Source organism: Nicotiana tabacum, chromosome 18 (assembly GCF_000715075.1).
Source record: "Nicotiana tabacum cultivar K326 chromosome 18, ASM71507v2, whole genome shotgun sequence".
Taxonomy (NCBI): Eukaryota; Viridiplantae; Streptophyta; class Magnoliopsida; order Solanales; family Solanaceae; genus Nicotiana; species Nicotiana tabacum.
In genome coordinates this window covers 121,954,410-121,969,658 of record NC_134097.1, presented here as the reverse complement: position 1 = coordinate 121,969,658, position 15,249 = coordinate 121,954,410, and the positions used below count along the sequence as shown (strand labels likewise).

The 15,249-nt window shown below is 37.5% G+C and overlaps 2 protein-coding genes across 3 annotated transcripts; both read left to right on the top strand.

The window, feature by feature from the left end:
- The first annotated feature begins 766 nt into the window (after nt 1–766).
- On the top strand, nt 767–7,183 carry LOC107763137 (BTB/POZ domain-containing protein At3g44820-like). 2 transcript variants are annotated; one of them, XM_016581581.2, is made up of 4 exons: nt 767–1,832; nt 2,586–2,655; nt 4,460–5,671; nt 6,134–7,183. In XM_016581581.2, exons 1-4 carry the CDS (start codon nt 1,783–1,785, stop codon nt 6,698–6,700), a joined length of 1,899 nt encoding a protein of 632 aa, XP_016437067.2. In that variant the 5' UTR covers nt 767–1,782; the 3' UTR covers nt 6,701–7,183. The 2 variants fall into 2 exon arrangements, with proteins under 2 accessions (XP_016437067.2, XP_075093316.1); XM_075237215.1 differs by lacking the exon at nt 2,586–2,655 and having other exon boundaries at nt 1,360–1,889; nt 4,438–5,671.
- Nucleotides 7,184–8,161: 978 nt separating this feature from the next.
- On the top strand, nt 8,162–14,969 carry LOC107763136 (protein RETICULATA-RELATED 1, chloroplastic-like). The gene is made up of 7 exons (XM_016581580.2): nt 8,162–8,744; nt 9,014–9,112; nt 9,802–10,022; nt 12,200–12,269; nt 12,702–12,781; nt 13,154–13,218; nt 14,459–14,969. The coding sequence occupies exons 1-7, from the start codon at nt 8,310–8,312 to the stop codon at nt 14,650–14,652; spliced, it is 1,164 nt and encodes a 387-aa protein (XP_016437066.1). The 5' UTR covers nt 8,162–8,309; the 3' UTR covers nt 14,653–14,969.
- The last annotated feature ends 280 nt before the right edge of the window (nt 14,970–15,249 follow it).

Below are 15,249 nucleotides of genomic sequence, written 5' to 3'. Positions count from 1 at the left end.
TTAATTAGTTGGATGCATGCAATTTACTGCTGACAAGTTATCCAATTTCTCCAAAAAACATATTCTGAGTAAATTAAATTAAATCCTTTTAACCTTCAATGGTTAGGAAATGATATCGCCTCTACCTTTTGAATAAGACCGACAATCCTTCTGAGTAGAAATTCCCAGTGAGCTTTAAAATTTTAAACTATCTTTTTTTCTTTTTGCTTAAAAATTTAATAAACAAAGTATATGAACTATTACTTGGCTGAATGCATACGAAATAGTCTACTTCATAAGAGGAAGATTTTATATGAATGCAAAACCATGTATAACACAAGAATGCAAAAAACAACTGATTTTATTGCAATTTAGAGAAATCATGTTCTTGACCCTAAACCATCAGTTCCTCCGTTCATTTTTACTTGTCAACTATACTAAAAGTATAGTGATAATCAAGAGAGGACCATATTTTTTTTCTGTTTTACTCTTATCATTAATTACTTATATTACAAATCATTTCCAAAGACTTCTCAATATACTATTACTATTATGGTAAAATATGCATTTTATTTATTATATATTTTATGGGACTTGCAAAGTACATTATGAACAAATAAAAGTGAACTGCCGAGAGTATCATAATGTACATAGCCTATAATAAATTTATTGAGTTTGGAGTAAATATAAGTTATTATCCTATATTCTGCTCCCTAAATAACTCACATTTTTTGTACTTTTCTCTTACTCCTTTTATTAATGTATTTAGTTAATCAATGCTTAATTTAATGTCCTAAATTCTCTTTTCTCTATCTTGTACACAAAGCAAAGCACCCAAGTAATAAAAGGCACGAAACGCATTTGAAAAATAAATGATTGTAGTAACGCCATTTTCACGTGTCACCCAATTAAGCGGACCACAAAAAAGAGCCATCACAGAACCCAAAGCCACATTCTCATTGGATCAACGCTGTTTTCTCGATTAAAACCAATTCGCACTCCACCTGTTCGGCAAAAAGCGTGAACCAAAAACCCAACCATCATATTCCCCTTCTCTCTCATCATTTACCATGTCTTCTTGTCTCCATTTCCCTTCTTCGCCGGCCTATAGAACCCCCTGGGGGGGGGGGGGGGTACATTTAGGAGTTAACATGTAGTGAGTGAGGGGTTATGTAAATACAAATACAAGTAAATGAAAAAAGCTACTACTAGTCAAAAGCCCAACTGAATATTGTAATTGGTCTTTGCTGAAAGGAAGAATCTTTGTGTTGCTTGTTTGGTTTTGTGGGTTCTCTTTACACGTAGGCCACAAGTATAAAAACATATAGTATACAGTATATATAAAAGTAAAGTGTATTGTATATTATGGACCATACTTCTTGTGTTTGCTGTGCAGTTTTCTTTGTTGGGGTTGTTGTGAGCAGTGAATTTGGGCCTCTTTTTTAGAAACATAAGAAGGGTGAAGGGTAACTTTGTTTTTTTGGGGGGGAGGGGGAAGAAGCCTAGCTGTAAGAGAAGGGGGACCAATGATTATGATTGCTTTTTATGTGTGTAATTAATTGAGTAGATTCTTGTGAGACCAATCAAGGTTTGACTCATTGGAATTCTCTTATGTGGTTCCCATGTTTGGTGGTTTGCTTTTTTCCGTTGATGGGGTTTGTTTAATTTTGGTAATTAAATGCTAAGATCCTATGGGTATCATATGTTTTTTCCAATTGAATTCAGGAGAATTTGTGTTGGGAAAGTAGAAACTGAGTGAAAGGGTGAATAAGGAGAGGTGTGTTGTGGAGTTTGAATCTTGTGATGGCACCTGCTGGGAAGGTTACTGGGTTCTGCCGTGAGGGAAATGACTGGTATGTTACTCTACATCAACGTTCTTTGTGTGGTATAAACAAGAACCTATTTTGGTTGTAAATTTGTGTTCTTTAACCTCTCTTTAGATTAAAAAATACCTGAGTTTTCATTTATATGGCTACAATGAAGAATTTTGTATCCGGCACTCAAGGGTGTGGCCTAGTGGTCTACGAAGTGGTAGGATAACCTTGAGGTCTCAGGTTTAAATTCCAGCGGAGCAAAAAATACTAGGAGATTTCGTCCTAATTCCTATTTGCCTAAGGTTTGGTGGGCAGAGGTATCCGATACTTGTACTGGGGGAGTTAGAAGGTACCTCGTGGAATAGTCGGGCGCACAAGCTGGCCGGACACTACCATCATAAAAAATGAATAATTATGCATCCGGCATAGATATTATTGAAGAGTTGAATTTTATTAAGCTCTTGCTTTTATGTTAACATGCCAGTTTAATGATGTGCTTTTTTAGATTTTTAGAGGCAATATCAATCTTGATGGTAATATTGTGAGAGGGGGGAGGGGTTATCTATTTTATGGCGAGGAGGATATGTATGTTTATGGCTAATCTATTTGGTTAATGCAAGTTGAACATTATTTCAGTAGCAGGAGATTCCCTGGCTGGGTTATAGTTCTGATTGGAGTCTCATTCACCTTTCAGCATAAAAAACATGATAATAGTTTGATTGTAGATTTGGATAAGTTAGAATTATTTAGCTATGTTTTTTCTCTTGATTCATAGTTTGATGCTTGTGACAGGTTTTGCAATGCAAGTTTGGTCAGTGATGTTACCTTGGTAGTGGATGGAGTAAACTTCCACCTTCACAAGGTAGTCATTCTTCTTTAAATCTTTAAAATTAAGGATGAGCAACTTTGCCGGTGACGAAAAAGATTGTCTCATTTTACCTTTTGAATTGTCCCTAACATGGTATGCAATCCCTAATTTGAAACTTTCAAGAAAAGGCTAGCAATTACATCTGGTAGACCATGCTACTATGAAAGTTATAGGAGATGCACTTTTATACTGTTTATGTTATAAATTAATTTAAATGAACTTCCTTTAAAATATTTGCCTACCGAATCCACATTTGCTCTGGACCATCACTTTTTGAACTATAACTAACTATGTTGGTGTATTTAATATGGAATAGCCATCATCAAATGAGTTTTGAATACTTTGTCTTGGGTAAGGTTCAATGGACATGATAGCAAGACTTGATACGGTGCTTACAGTTAATTCTTGTTTAGTAATATTAATCCTAGCACTGTCATATGATTTAACGGATATGCTTTTTTTAGAATGATTTAATGGATATCTTGGAAAGATATAATGGGGTGTGAGAGTAATTCTTGTATAGTAATGATAATCTGTTAAGTGTCAGAATCGTCATGGATTATATATTAGTGTTTTATTTCGAACAGGTTGGCATACGGTCTGAATGGTGGAATTATATGTAGCTTAGTCATAACAATTGATACTGTTTGGAAATAATCATTTCCAGCATCTGAAAATATCTGAATTGTCTGATAATTCCTTTTGATATCTGTTAATTGAGAGAAAGAGATACATGAATTGGATAATTATCTCCTTTTTTTAAATATATGAGAAAATTTTCATCTATGAAACTCGGTGTATTATGGGCCCGCCTCTCTATCCTTCTCCACTTAAATACCCAACTTCGTTCACTTGTGTAACCCCAGCCCCAAATTAGATAGGTTCAGCTATATGAATCCTCTCTGTTCATTCACACTTCAGAAAAAAAGAAAAGAAAAAAACAAAAATAAAAGCATTGAATCTTAATTTGATGAATACAGACGAGTTTTGCTCATGTGAGTCATTTCCCTGGACTATTTATGCTTGAAGGGAGGGCGCTCAATTACAGCAGAGACTAATTATGCTTGTGCGGATAATATCCTGAAACAGTGTTTTACTTCGGAAATACCACTAAGTAAAAAAATAGAGAAATTTTTTAAGTCGGAAAAAAAAGAGTAGTTTTTAATACCTTATTCATTCCATTATATTCTTATTCATCATGCCCTCTTCAGTTCTTGCCTTCTTTTTGATGAGTACTCAAAATTCTCATCATGCCCTTTTCAATTCTTGCCGATGGCTTATTCTAATTGAATTTCAGTATTTCTTCCTTCCTAATTCTTGCTTCTCCCAAGCAGTGGATGTTTGACTGACAAAGTCACTAACGAGCTTCACTTTTTCTCACCAATCAGCTAGTTTTTGTTGCAATGATTCAGAAAATGACGGAACTTTGGAGCCGAAATAAACTGGAATGCTAATGTTTGTGGCAACTTAGTTTCATCTAATAGGATTTTTCAGAATTCACAAAGTGATGCAAGCCCCAGTTTAGAACTGGTGTGTGCAATCAGTGATATGTAGAAGATGACTATAGTGTCAACTCTACAAAGTAACTGTACTCTTCTCAAGGGTGATTGTCAATATGCTTGCTTTGAATTTTCCTCCCAATCATTACTAGTTTGTCTTAATGCTGTTTCTTGTTCTGAATCCTATCATGATCAAGTATTGCTGAATTTATATGGACTCCCCGACTCACCTTTTTAAATCAAATTTAACTTCTCTACACCAAGTCGTGCCTAACAGCCGAAAAATGCTCCGTCTACAGTTTCCACTTATGTCAAGATGTGGGAGGATTGCCAAAATACTAGAAGCAGCTCAAGGTCCGCATGAAGGGAATTTGCTGATAACTTTGGAAGACTTCCCTGGTGGGAGTGACAGATTTCTGGTCGCAGTTAAATTCTGCTACAGTATTCGAGTAGATCATACCCCGAGGAACATTGTAATGATTTATTGTGCAGCAGACTACTTGGAGATGACGGAGGAGTATGGAGAAGATAATTTACTGTTGAAGGCAGATGCTTACTTTCATAAGAATACTATTAGGAATTGGAAAGATTGCATATTGGCTCTCCAAACTTGTGATCCTGTCATTCCAAAAGCAGATAAGCTAGAGATCATTAGTAAATGCTTGAATGCGCTCTCTGTGATGGTCTGCACAGATCCTAGTTTATTTGGATGGCCTATGTTGATGTATGGCAGCTTACAGAGCCCTGGAGGTAGTATATTGTGGAATGGAATTAACACTGGTGCTAGAATCCAAACCATTGAATCTGACTGGTGGTTCGAAGACATCTCATATCTTTCTGTACCATTATTTCAGAGACTAATTCAAACAATGGAAGCCAGAGGTATTAGACATGAAAATTTAGCAGGTGCTATGATGTACTACTGTAGAAAGTACCTTCCAGGACTTGGCCGGTGGCAGAGTGGGCAAAGTGGTAAAACTAGAACAGTTGCTAGTTTTAGTATGACACCCGCTGCCGTTGATCAGAAAGTTCTCCTAGAAAGTGTTGTGAAACTGCTTCCAGAATTGAAGGGAAAATCTTTTTGCCGTTTCTTGTTGGGACTTCTGCGAGTTGCGTTGATTCTTGGTGTGAACCACACATGCCAGGACTCGCTGGAGAGGAGAATAGGAATGCAATTGGACCTAGCATCCCTTGATGGTTTGCTGATACCTTCCTACTCAGATTCTGATACATTATATCACACTGACTGTGTTGAACGAATGATTCATCATTTTATATCTTCTGAACCTGGGGTCGCCACAACACCTGCTCCATCTTCATTTGAGATAGGAACATCACCATCATCTGACCCTTTAAGGAGAGTGGCGAAGCTGGTAGACAGCTATATTGCAGAAGTTGCATCTGATGTGAACCTAAAGCCTGGAAAAATTCGTTCACTTGCTGAAGCTCTCCCAGAATCTTCAAGATCTCTGCATGATGGGCTATACAGAGCTATAGATATATACTTTAAGGTTTGATTCAGTCACTGCCTCACTTTGTGCTAATGATGATATAGCTGATTGTTTGTGATTAGTTTATTTACCTGCTAATTTACTGCCACATAATGGTTAGTCCTTTTATTCTATTCCATGGATGGCTGTGCTTTCGTGTTTCATTACGTGTCCTAGCATACCTATTGTCTGAAAATGCACTATTCCAATTAAACAGTCTTTCATATCTGAGGACAGAGCTCTAGTCAAAAGCAAATTGCATCAAGTAAAGCTTCTTAATCTTTTTTATGCTGACTGATTTTCTAGCTTAGTTTTCTGTTTGTGTAGTCTTAAGACGTATGTCTTTTCACTGTGCTTGTTATTTACCTCATTGATGATCTAGAGCTAAATTGATTTTAACTCTGCACTGTGAAACCTTGTAATATTCAAACCTTTTGGAAGTTCTGAACGAGATTCTTAATGGATTAAAATGAAATTGTATAGGCGCATCCTTGGCTCTCAGATAAAGAAAAGGAGCAGCTTTGCAACATAATCGACTTTCAGAAGCTCTCTATTGATGCTTGTGCACATGCATCCCAGAATGACAGGTTGCCTCTTCGAGTAGTTCTCCAAGTCCTGTTCTTCGAGCAATTGCAGCTGAGAACAGCTCTAGCTGGCTGTCTCCATGTCTTGGACACAGAAAGTGCCCCTGCAGCTCCTGTCACTGTCACTGGCCCCACTGACATGGCAGGTCAAATTGTACAGAGAGATGGATGGGTCACAGTCGTGCGTGAGAACCAGGGTCTAAAGGTGGACTTAGAAAGGATGAAGTCCAGGGTTGGTGAACTTGAAGAAGAATTCAGCAAAATCAAACAAGAGATGAGAAAGGTCACAAAGTCGCACAGTTACCTCAGTTCCCCGCGCTTTCTTGCCCGAAAGATTGGATGCAAGCTGCTTCCCCAATCGTCAGACACTCAAGCAGACGTGGTTGAAAGCACAGGTCCAACCCCAAGATCATCCATAGAGCAACCGAGAAGCTCAAGACACCGTAAAAGTTCCTCTTTGTTTTGATTTTATGATGAAAACACTAAGGTTGGACATCCATACACCTGAAGGAATGGCCTTTAGAAATATTTATCCACGGCCCCGGAAAATTTTGGGTTACATGTTTGGAAAAGATTCATCCCGTGATAATTGGAGGCACGAGCACCTTATATTTCCCTCAGAGAGACCAAATTGAGTTTGTTACTTAACATACAACCCTCACGCTTGGACAAAAGAACTACTTTTGTCCAATTTTGGAATGGTGAAAGCCTGATCGCAGAAGCTGGTACTCTCTTGTTGAACGTTATGAATCTTGTACAAACATAGAACTCAGCTGATACTTAGTAAATATTTGTTCCTTCCTTGGAACAATACAATAGGATTATGATGTCCAAATTCTCCCTTATACATGTACAGCTTCATGAAGAGTTCTGTAAAGTGACATGATCAGGTATTCATGTTTTATTTTTCAAATTAGCACAAGTGTATGTGCTAATTGTGGCCATAAAATCGAGGTCCAAACACTTTATTGCGATGGGACCAATTATTTCCTAAAAGAAGTATATATAGTGCTTTACGTTCATTATTTTCAATTTGTGGGAACTCTTAAACTTGTTTGTACTAACTGGTTACTTTTCAAATTTTAGAAGGGCATATTAAATTTGGTTGCAAATTTGAATTGACTTGTTAGACAACACTTTTTTAAAATTCCCAGAAGGAAAGAATATTGCAAAATAAGTAAAACAAAAGATTATATTTGCAATGACAAAATAAGCTAATGCTCATTGTGCATTAGGTCACAAGAGATGCAAATCATACTAGCAAGCCTTGTGCGTAGGGCTGTGTGCACGGATCGGATCGGATCGGATTTAGCATATTTCGGATTCGAATTTCGGATTTCGGATTCTAGAAAATGCAATCCGAATCCGATCCGAATTATATCGGATCGGATCGGATTTTAAAGTTTGGATCGGATCGGATATCGGATCGTATTATTATGCCTCAAAGTTAAACTAATATGTATATTTTATTTGTAAAAGAGGCAATACATTAAGAAAAATTCATGTTTATGCAATTATGAGAGTACTATGGTGCCAATATAGCTAAATCTAGCAATTGTAAGGGTAATAACTTGGATGTTGATGTAAATTAAAGTGTAGTATTTATACATGTCCTAATAATTTCGGATTTCGGATTGGATTGGATTTAAATATACCAATCCGAAATCCGATCCGAAATTTTAATAAACATAATTCGAAATCCGATCCAATCCGAAATTCGAAATTCAAAATTGAATGGATCGGTTCGGATTTCGGACATCCGATCCGAATGAGTAGGGCTGTGCGACGAGGTCCGAATAAACAATTTCAAGTTTGGGGGGCGGGGTTTACGTATTCTGCCAATATGCATGCAACACGTCATGCAGAGAAGGTCGACATTAGCCAACCCCATAATTAGTTCCCCGCACAATCCGACAACAAACGTCAATATCGAACTTAGGGCTGCAACCTGCAATTACCAATGTTAATGCCATTTCCTCGTACGCTGTTCTATTCCTACTCTGTACTATTACAAAACACTCTACATTCATTCCTCGCTCTGAAACTTCAAAGTGACATTCGCAATTTCATCAACAATGGCCCTGCTTCAATCACCACTTTTCCATATATCAAATCATTCGATTTCTCCATCCAACTCGAACAACACGCAAATTTCCAAATTCATTCTTTTGAGACTCTCGAATTCATCAAAGTTCGTATCTTTAAATCATTCAATTGCAAAAGATGATCAAATTTTCATAATCAAATGTACCGGACAAGAGTCCATCATCAGAACAGCTGATGGAGGTGACGACAAAGGAGGATTTCCACCTGACAACGGCGGCAGCGGAGGTGACGGCGATGGAGATGACGGTGATTACGAAGAGGAAGAATTTGGACCGATTGTAAAGTTCGATGAGGTGATCAAAGAGGCTGAGAAGCGAGGAGCGAGTTTGCCCAGTGATATGTTGGAAGCTGCTAAGACTACAGGGCTCCGGAGTTTGATTCTTAGTCGTTACTTGGATTTGCAGGTGCAAAAAATGTAATCTTTTGGTGCTGAACGTTCAAGTTCATTCAAAGAGTTTAAGTTGTGTACAGTGACGGTGTAATTTTTTTTTTTACACAATCCTATCACTTATTAAGTAATTGCAGGTAATCTCTATAATGAACATTAATTGATACCTGGTAAAAATGTTAAGTAACGTACTATTGCAGGTTAAACTACATTGATAGTGTAAAATTCATTTTACACTTTCAGTATATATAACAAATCCATTTTGAAATGGTATTTGACATGCAGGGTTCAGCTTGGCCGCTGGGATTTTTTATGAGACATTGCTCAATGCTGAGAAATCGAATGCTTGCTGATCCGTCGTTTTTGTTTAAAGTCGGAACAGAGGTTAGTTTTGACTTAATCTGGGAGCTATTTTTTGTTTTACTTGTCAAAATATAAAAGTTAAAGATGGGATGGCTGTACTTGTACTTTGTTATGGACATGTGGCTAATCACTAATGCCATGAGGAGGTTTGGTGATTGGTATCAGATTGACAAACTTGCCACAAATATTTCATTCTTTAAGCTCAGTGATTGTGATATGTGCTTGACTTGCATTGTATCATTTAGGGTACTAAGTAGCTACTGTGAGGTGTGCATGACTCAAGTGCAAAGCTTGTAATAAGTGATTATGGAATATGTTAGTATCTTTTATTAAGTTGTGTGGACAATTTTTTGACCATTTGAAGCAACTCTATGTTACTATTGGATGAAATTGTAAATAGTTCTCTAGGGACAATAATCCATGAGTCACAAACGAGCAAAAACATAATAGAATTACTAATAAAAAAGGAACGAGAGGAACCAAAGGGCTATGCATGCATTTAAGATACTTAAAAAAAAAGAATTCAAAGCTGAGGAAATATATTGGTTGTAAGTTGGTAATGTTGGTTGTCCCAAATGGATTAATAAACAGTTTAATTGACGGGTAAATTTGTACATTAGTTTAAGAACTGGTAGCTAACAGTTTTGATTATTAAAGTTCTTAAACCTGATTTGACAGTGGCAGTTTATACCTAATCTGATGTATTGCAGATTGTTATCGACTCTTGTTGTGCAACATTTGCAGAGGTTCAGAAAAGGGGAAAGGATTTCTGGGCAGAGTTTGAGTTGTATGCTGCAGATCTTTTAGTTGGAATTGTTGTTGACGTTGCATTGGTAGGCATGTTGGCTCCTTATGTCCGAATAGGCAAGCAGTCCGTTTCAAGCAGCTCTTTCGGACGCTTTCGACATGCTTGTGGAGCTCTCCCAAGCAGGTAGAATTCCAACTTTTGTACTTTCTGATCTCATGATTTGAGATGTTGCATAACATCTAGTACCTACATTAATTGTGTCAGAGTAACAGCTTCGACGTTCTTCTGAGAGATAGTTCAGTAGGCTAGATACAGAGAATAATTCTCGTTCATGAAATTCTCTCATGCAGATGCACCATGGTCATAACCAGTGGCAAAGCTAAGAATTTCTCCAAGGGTATTCAAATTTAAAAGAAGTGAAAAAAATTCCAACAGAGGGTGTTCAATATGTATTATAAACCTCTAGAACGTAATATTGTAGCTATATACATAGTGTAATTTTTAATTTTTCGACGAAGGGTGGTCAAGTGACCACCCTTATGACCATTTGGCTTCGCCCATGATGTCTTATAAACCTTATCCACATTCTGTGAATTATCTGGAGTTCCTTTTTGTGTTTTCGCACATGGTTTCAAATGGAAAAGCAATGGTTACAAACTAATGGACAAACTCTTAAGTGAGATGAATTGTACTATCAATACAATGGTAAAAACATTTTAAATCAACCAGTTAAGTTTAGAATGAATATATCTCCTTGTTGTATCCGATTGATCGCTTCCGATTTATTCTTCATTCCATTCCTGTCTTAATCGAGAGGTGTCAAAACTTTGTGGATGCATTTTGCCATTGGTACATTGAAATTGAAACTAAAGAGCATACAATGGGGTCTATGCAATCTAGAAATGAATGCCTCTGCGGAAACTTGTCAGAAAAAAATATGTTTACCTCTTTGGAGCCCATCAAATATACTAACATAATCTGTTCAGCGGAGGCTTTGATATGTAGGATCCCAACAAAGAGTAAAGATTGAAATATTTTCTTTGGATTCTAACAGTATGTTGCTATTCGGGGATCAGATTAAGAAAGTTTTAGACTAGACTTAACTACCTACTAATGGAAAGAGTAAATTGGTTCAAGATTCTCCGATTGGATTTTGTGTCGTATAAAGGTCATTTAAGATCTGGTGGATGTAAGAGCAGGGGTGGATTTATAGGTGTATTTATGGGGCACGTGAACCCATGGTCTCTTCGTAGAATTAGATATCTTATGTACATATTTTCTAAAATTGCTATAATATTAACTGTCGATACCCATGCTCCAAGAAGGTTGAATGGTGCACTTGGTTAAAAGTTGAGTTAATTACTGAGAGGTATAGGGATCAATTCTCACTTGATACAATTTTTTCTTTTTTTTAGTAGTGCACCCATGTACTAGAAATCCTAGATCCATATAGTATTTTTAATGTCGAACTGACTTGGATAATAGAATCCTTACGCGTCTTCTTTAGTAGATCCAGCTGGCAAGCTGTGACAAGATTGAAGATTTTAATGCCACATAAGCGGACTACACAACATGCCGGGATATTAGACTTTCACTTTAGTTGATTAAACGATGAAATCAGGAAATCGTGATCCAGATACTCTGTCATCGTCAGTGAAGAAGCATCAACTAAGACTATACCTTTTTGAGATAGTTTTTGACCAAACCATACTCTTAACACCACGAGTTTCTCCATACTTCAATAAGAGACTTTGAGAATGGTTAGCTATTTTTATGTGCCTAAAAATTAAAACTTTTGTGGGTTAGATATTAAGGCACAAGCCCATATGTTTTATTTGCATGGACAGCCTTGGTCAAGGGCCAATATCTCTTCTTAGTTAGCCAGGGCTGTGTCTAATCACCCTTATATTCTCGAGGTTTTTTTTTCTCCTTTTTAAAAACATGTATCCTGTTGGCCTTCAGCGGCTGATTCCTTCTTTTGAGTATGTTACTTCTGCTGACTATTAGGATTACTGTGGCAAGCTTCGCCATTTTAGGACTAAAACATGTTATGAAAGTGACCAAGCTTTTCGTAGAAATGGACCTGGTTATGGGTATTACGGCATTCTCCGTAAAAGGTATTGGCTGCCTTAAGTGCCTGCTAGAACTTTGATTTTTGAAAGTTCTCTTGTTCGCTTAGCTTAAGACAAATGATTTGATTACAGAAGGGTGAGAGAATCTATGTGAAAATTGGGAAGAACACAATCAGTGCATCCTCTGTTCTTTTGTTGGTTAGGTTTGATGGTCTATCTTCACGATGTTATGATAGCTGATAATAGAGGTGTTGCTGGTTCTGATTTCTGAATATCCATTTTGTGCAGCGTTTTTGAAGCTAAGAGGCCAGGCTGTAAATTCACATTGCAGCAGCGTATTGCGACATACTTTTACAAGGTATAACATGTGATTGAACTTCTTTGCTATCTTTTAGATGATCTTGGTACTTTCAGGATATGAAGGGGAGCCTTGGCGTAACTGGTAAAGTTGTTGTCATGTGACCAAGAGGTCAGGGGTCCGAGCCGTGGAAACGGCCTCTTGCAGAAATGCAAGGTAAGGCTGCATACTACCCTTGTGGTCCGGCCCTTCCCGGACCCCGCGCGTAGCGGGAGCTTAGTGCTCCGGGCTGTCCTTTGGTACTTTCAGGATATACAGATGATAGATTTTGGATTAGAATTTGTTTCAATGGGAGTCCGTTTCAAGTCCTGATTCACAATCTGTTATTTTGGTTCCATTTGTTTCGTTATTGTCCAAGTATTGAGCCATTCTATAGTTCTTGAAGCAGTTAAATTTTAGTGTTGTAACCTATTTCCCTTTCTTGACTTCCAGGGATTCTTGTATGGCTCAGTTGGATTTGGGTGTGGCCTCATTGGGCAGGGCATTGCAAATTTGATAATGACTGCTAAGAGGTATGTTTGTGAAACACTCTCCACACTCTAGTTCACTTGAACTGTCAATGCACCCCCTTTGAATTTTCCTTTTTTTTTGTTTTCATATCGAAAAAGTAATAAGAATGCCCCCAACCAAGGGAGTGGTCAAAGCAAGTATGCCCCCCCCCCCTTTTCCCGACATGCTATGGTACCCCGGAGTGAACTCTCGGCCAGCCCCTTTAAATCTACAGTTATTGAGGTTTTCTTTATATGCTGTTTCTGAATTGGTTTGTATCCTTTCACATTTACATGTCAATTTCCATGAAATCAGCTGCCCTTCTATTCAGCTAAAGGGTATGTGTTGCATTCTCATAATGAGTTCGCTTCTGATATCCTTTATGTGTGGAACAGGAGCATCAAGAAGTCAGAAGAGGACATACCTGTCCCTCCTTTAATAAAAAGTGCTGCACTTTGGGGTATGTTAAACTGCTTTGATTGTACCTTGAATATATGTAGCCAAACATTTATAACACAAAGGGCAAACTCAACAACAACAACAACAACCCAGTATAATCCCACTTAGTGGGGTCTGGGGAGGGTAGTGTGTACGCAAACCTTACCTCTACCCTAGGGTAGAGAGGCTGTTTCCAAATAGACCCCCGGCATCCTTCCCTCCAAGAACTTTCCACCTTGCTCTTGGGGAGACTCGAACTCACAACCTCTTGGTTGGAAGTGGAGGTTGCTTACCATCAGAGGGGTATGCAGCTAGAAGTTACCATCATTATTTCTGCTTAGAGCTCTATCTGTTCATCCTGTGCTTTTCTACTGATTATTGATTTTCAAAAGCTTGCTGGCTGAAACATTTCCCCTTTTCTTCTCTCATTTTTACAATTTTCATTTTTATACTAAATGCAAATTTATTTGGTATTACTTTGGCTAGTGCGTAATGTGTTTAAGAAAAAGTGCCGATCTTTGTTACTGGCAAAGTAGACTAATGCTGAGATTATGGATTGGATTGCGAGTTTGTTACATGCCTTTTCAGAAGGGTCTCTACGTTCCATACTATAATTCATTTTTTCCAAAATCTCATAAGATAGAAGAACTTGTTATGCTGAAGAGGTCTTCTCTTTTCTGATTAGAGCTAGGTTGATTGGGTATTGACATGGGTTAGCGGTTCCTTCTCTGACAATGGTGAAGTATGTTTGTACCCATTTAAAGCAAGTAAACTAGTGGATTATTTAAAGAATAAGATTTACAAGAAATGTGTTTCAAAATAACTAGTATAATTAAAGAATTAAAATAAAAAGAAAAAGGAATTAGATTCTATGTGGTGTTATTCATTAGTTGGGTTCTTTAATTGATAACCGTTGTGCTTATGAAGATTTGAGGCTCTAGTTTCTGTGTATCTGTCCATTATTGTGAAGAATACATGACCAGCTAATAGATAAATTTTGGAGTGAGACTTGAAAATTTTACCTCCATCATATAGTTTAAAAGAGAAAAAATTAAAAAGGTTTAAAATGGACCACAGGATGCAATTCCGAATTTAGACATAATTTCTCTGCTTATTAACTTCAGTTCCTTGAATTTGATTGATATGATAGTATTACAATTATTCCAAAGTGTTTTTTGCGGTCAAGTCTGCATGTCTTGTTGCCTTTCTCTACCTTTTGCTTGAATGACTCTTTTCCTTTTCCTTTTTCCATTCTCATTCAGGTTTTTTTCTTGCTGTTTCCTCAAATACTCGATACCAAATTATAAATGGGCTGGAGCGCTTAGTTGAAGCATCACCTGTGGCAAAACGTGTCCCACCTGTTGCGATGGCCTTCACAGTGGGTGTTCGCTTTGCTAACAATATTTATGGTGGGATGCAGTTTGTGGAGTGGGCTAAGGTCAGTGGAGTGCAATAAGAGAATGTGTTGCAAAAGAATGAAAATTTTTCTTTCAGATATTCCAATGATGTTTCAATTTTATAGGATCGTTCAATTAGATAGTTTTTTCATTAAATTCTCACCCAACACCTCTATTAGAACAGAAAAAACAGTTTGGTATGCAAAGCTTTCCTAGCTACGCAGAATGTTATTTTATCAAAATCAGGTTCTCATTTCTTGAATAGCAGCACCAAATGTCAGCCTGTTAAGATCCATTAGTGGCATGCTAGAAGCCTGTTGAAAATATTGTATGCTACCCAGGATATTTCTCTTAGTGTATGTTGCTAGTTTTCCCTTAATAATTTTGAATGCTATTATGAGCCTTTAGAAAGGGAACCTTGGAGCAATGGTAAAGTTGTCTCCGTGTGACCTATAGGTCACGGGTTCGAGATGTGAAATCAGTCACTGATGCTTGCATCAAGGTAGGATGCCTACATCACACTGTCTTGCTGTGCGGCCCTTGCCCCGACCCTGCATGAACGTGGGATGCTTCGTGCACTAGGCTGTCTTTTTTTATGAGCTTTTGCTATAAATGTCAATTCATCATGAGATTCAAGGTTAATGTTCTGTGTTAAG

Excerpts from the sequence above, each read along its gene's own strand:
- LOC107763137 (XM_075237215.1), top strand. The coding sequence starts at position 1,783 with ATGGCACCTGCTGGGAAGGTTACTGGGTTCTGCCGTGAGGGAAATGAC. Across the intron at positions 1,890-4,437 it reads AACAAGAACCTATTTTGGTT|CCGAAAAATGCTCCGTCTAC; the intron begins GTAAATTTGTGT and ends CGTGCCTAACAG. Across the intron at positions 5,672-6,133 it reads CTATAGATATATACTTTAAG|GCGCATCCTTGGCTCTCAGA; the intron begins GTTTGATTCAGT and ends GAAATTGTATAG.
- LOC107763136 (XM_016581580.2), top strand. The coding sequence starts at position 8,310 with ATGGCCCTGCTTCAATCACCACTTTTCCATATATCAAATCATTCGATT. Across the intron at positions 9,113-9,801 it reads TGTTTAAAGTCGGAACAGAG|ATTGTTATCGACTCTTGTTG; the intron begins GTTAGTTTTGAC and ends GATGTATTGCAG. Across the intron at positions 10,023-12,199 it reads TGTGGAGCTCTCCCAAGCAG|CGTTTTTGAAGCTAAGAGGC; the intron begins GTAGAATTCCAA and ends CATTTTGTGCAG.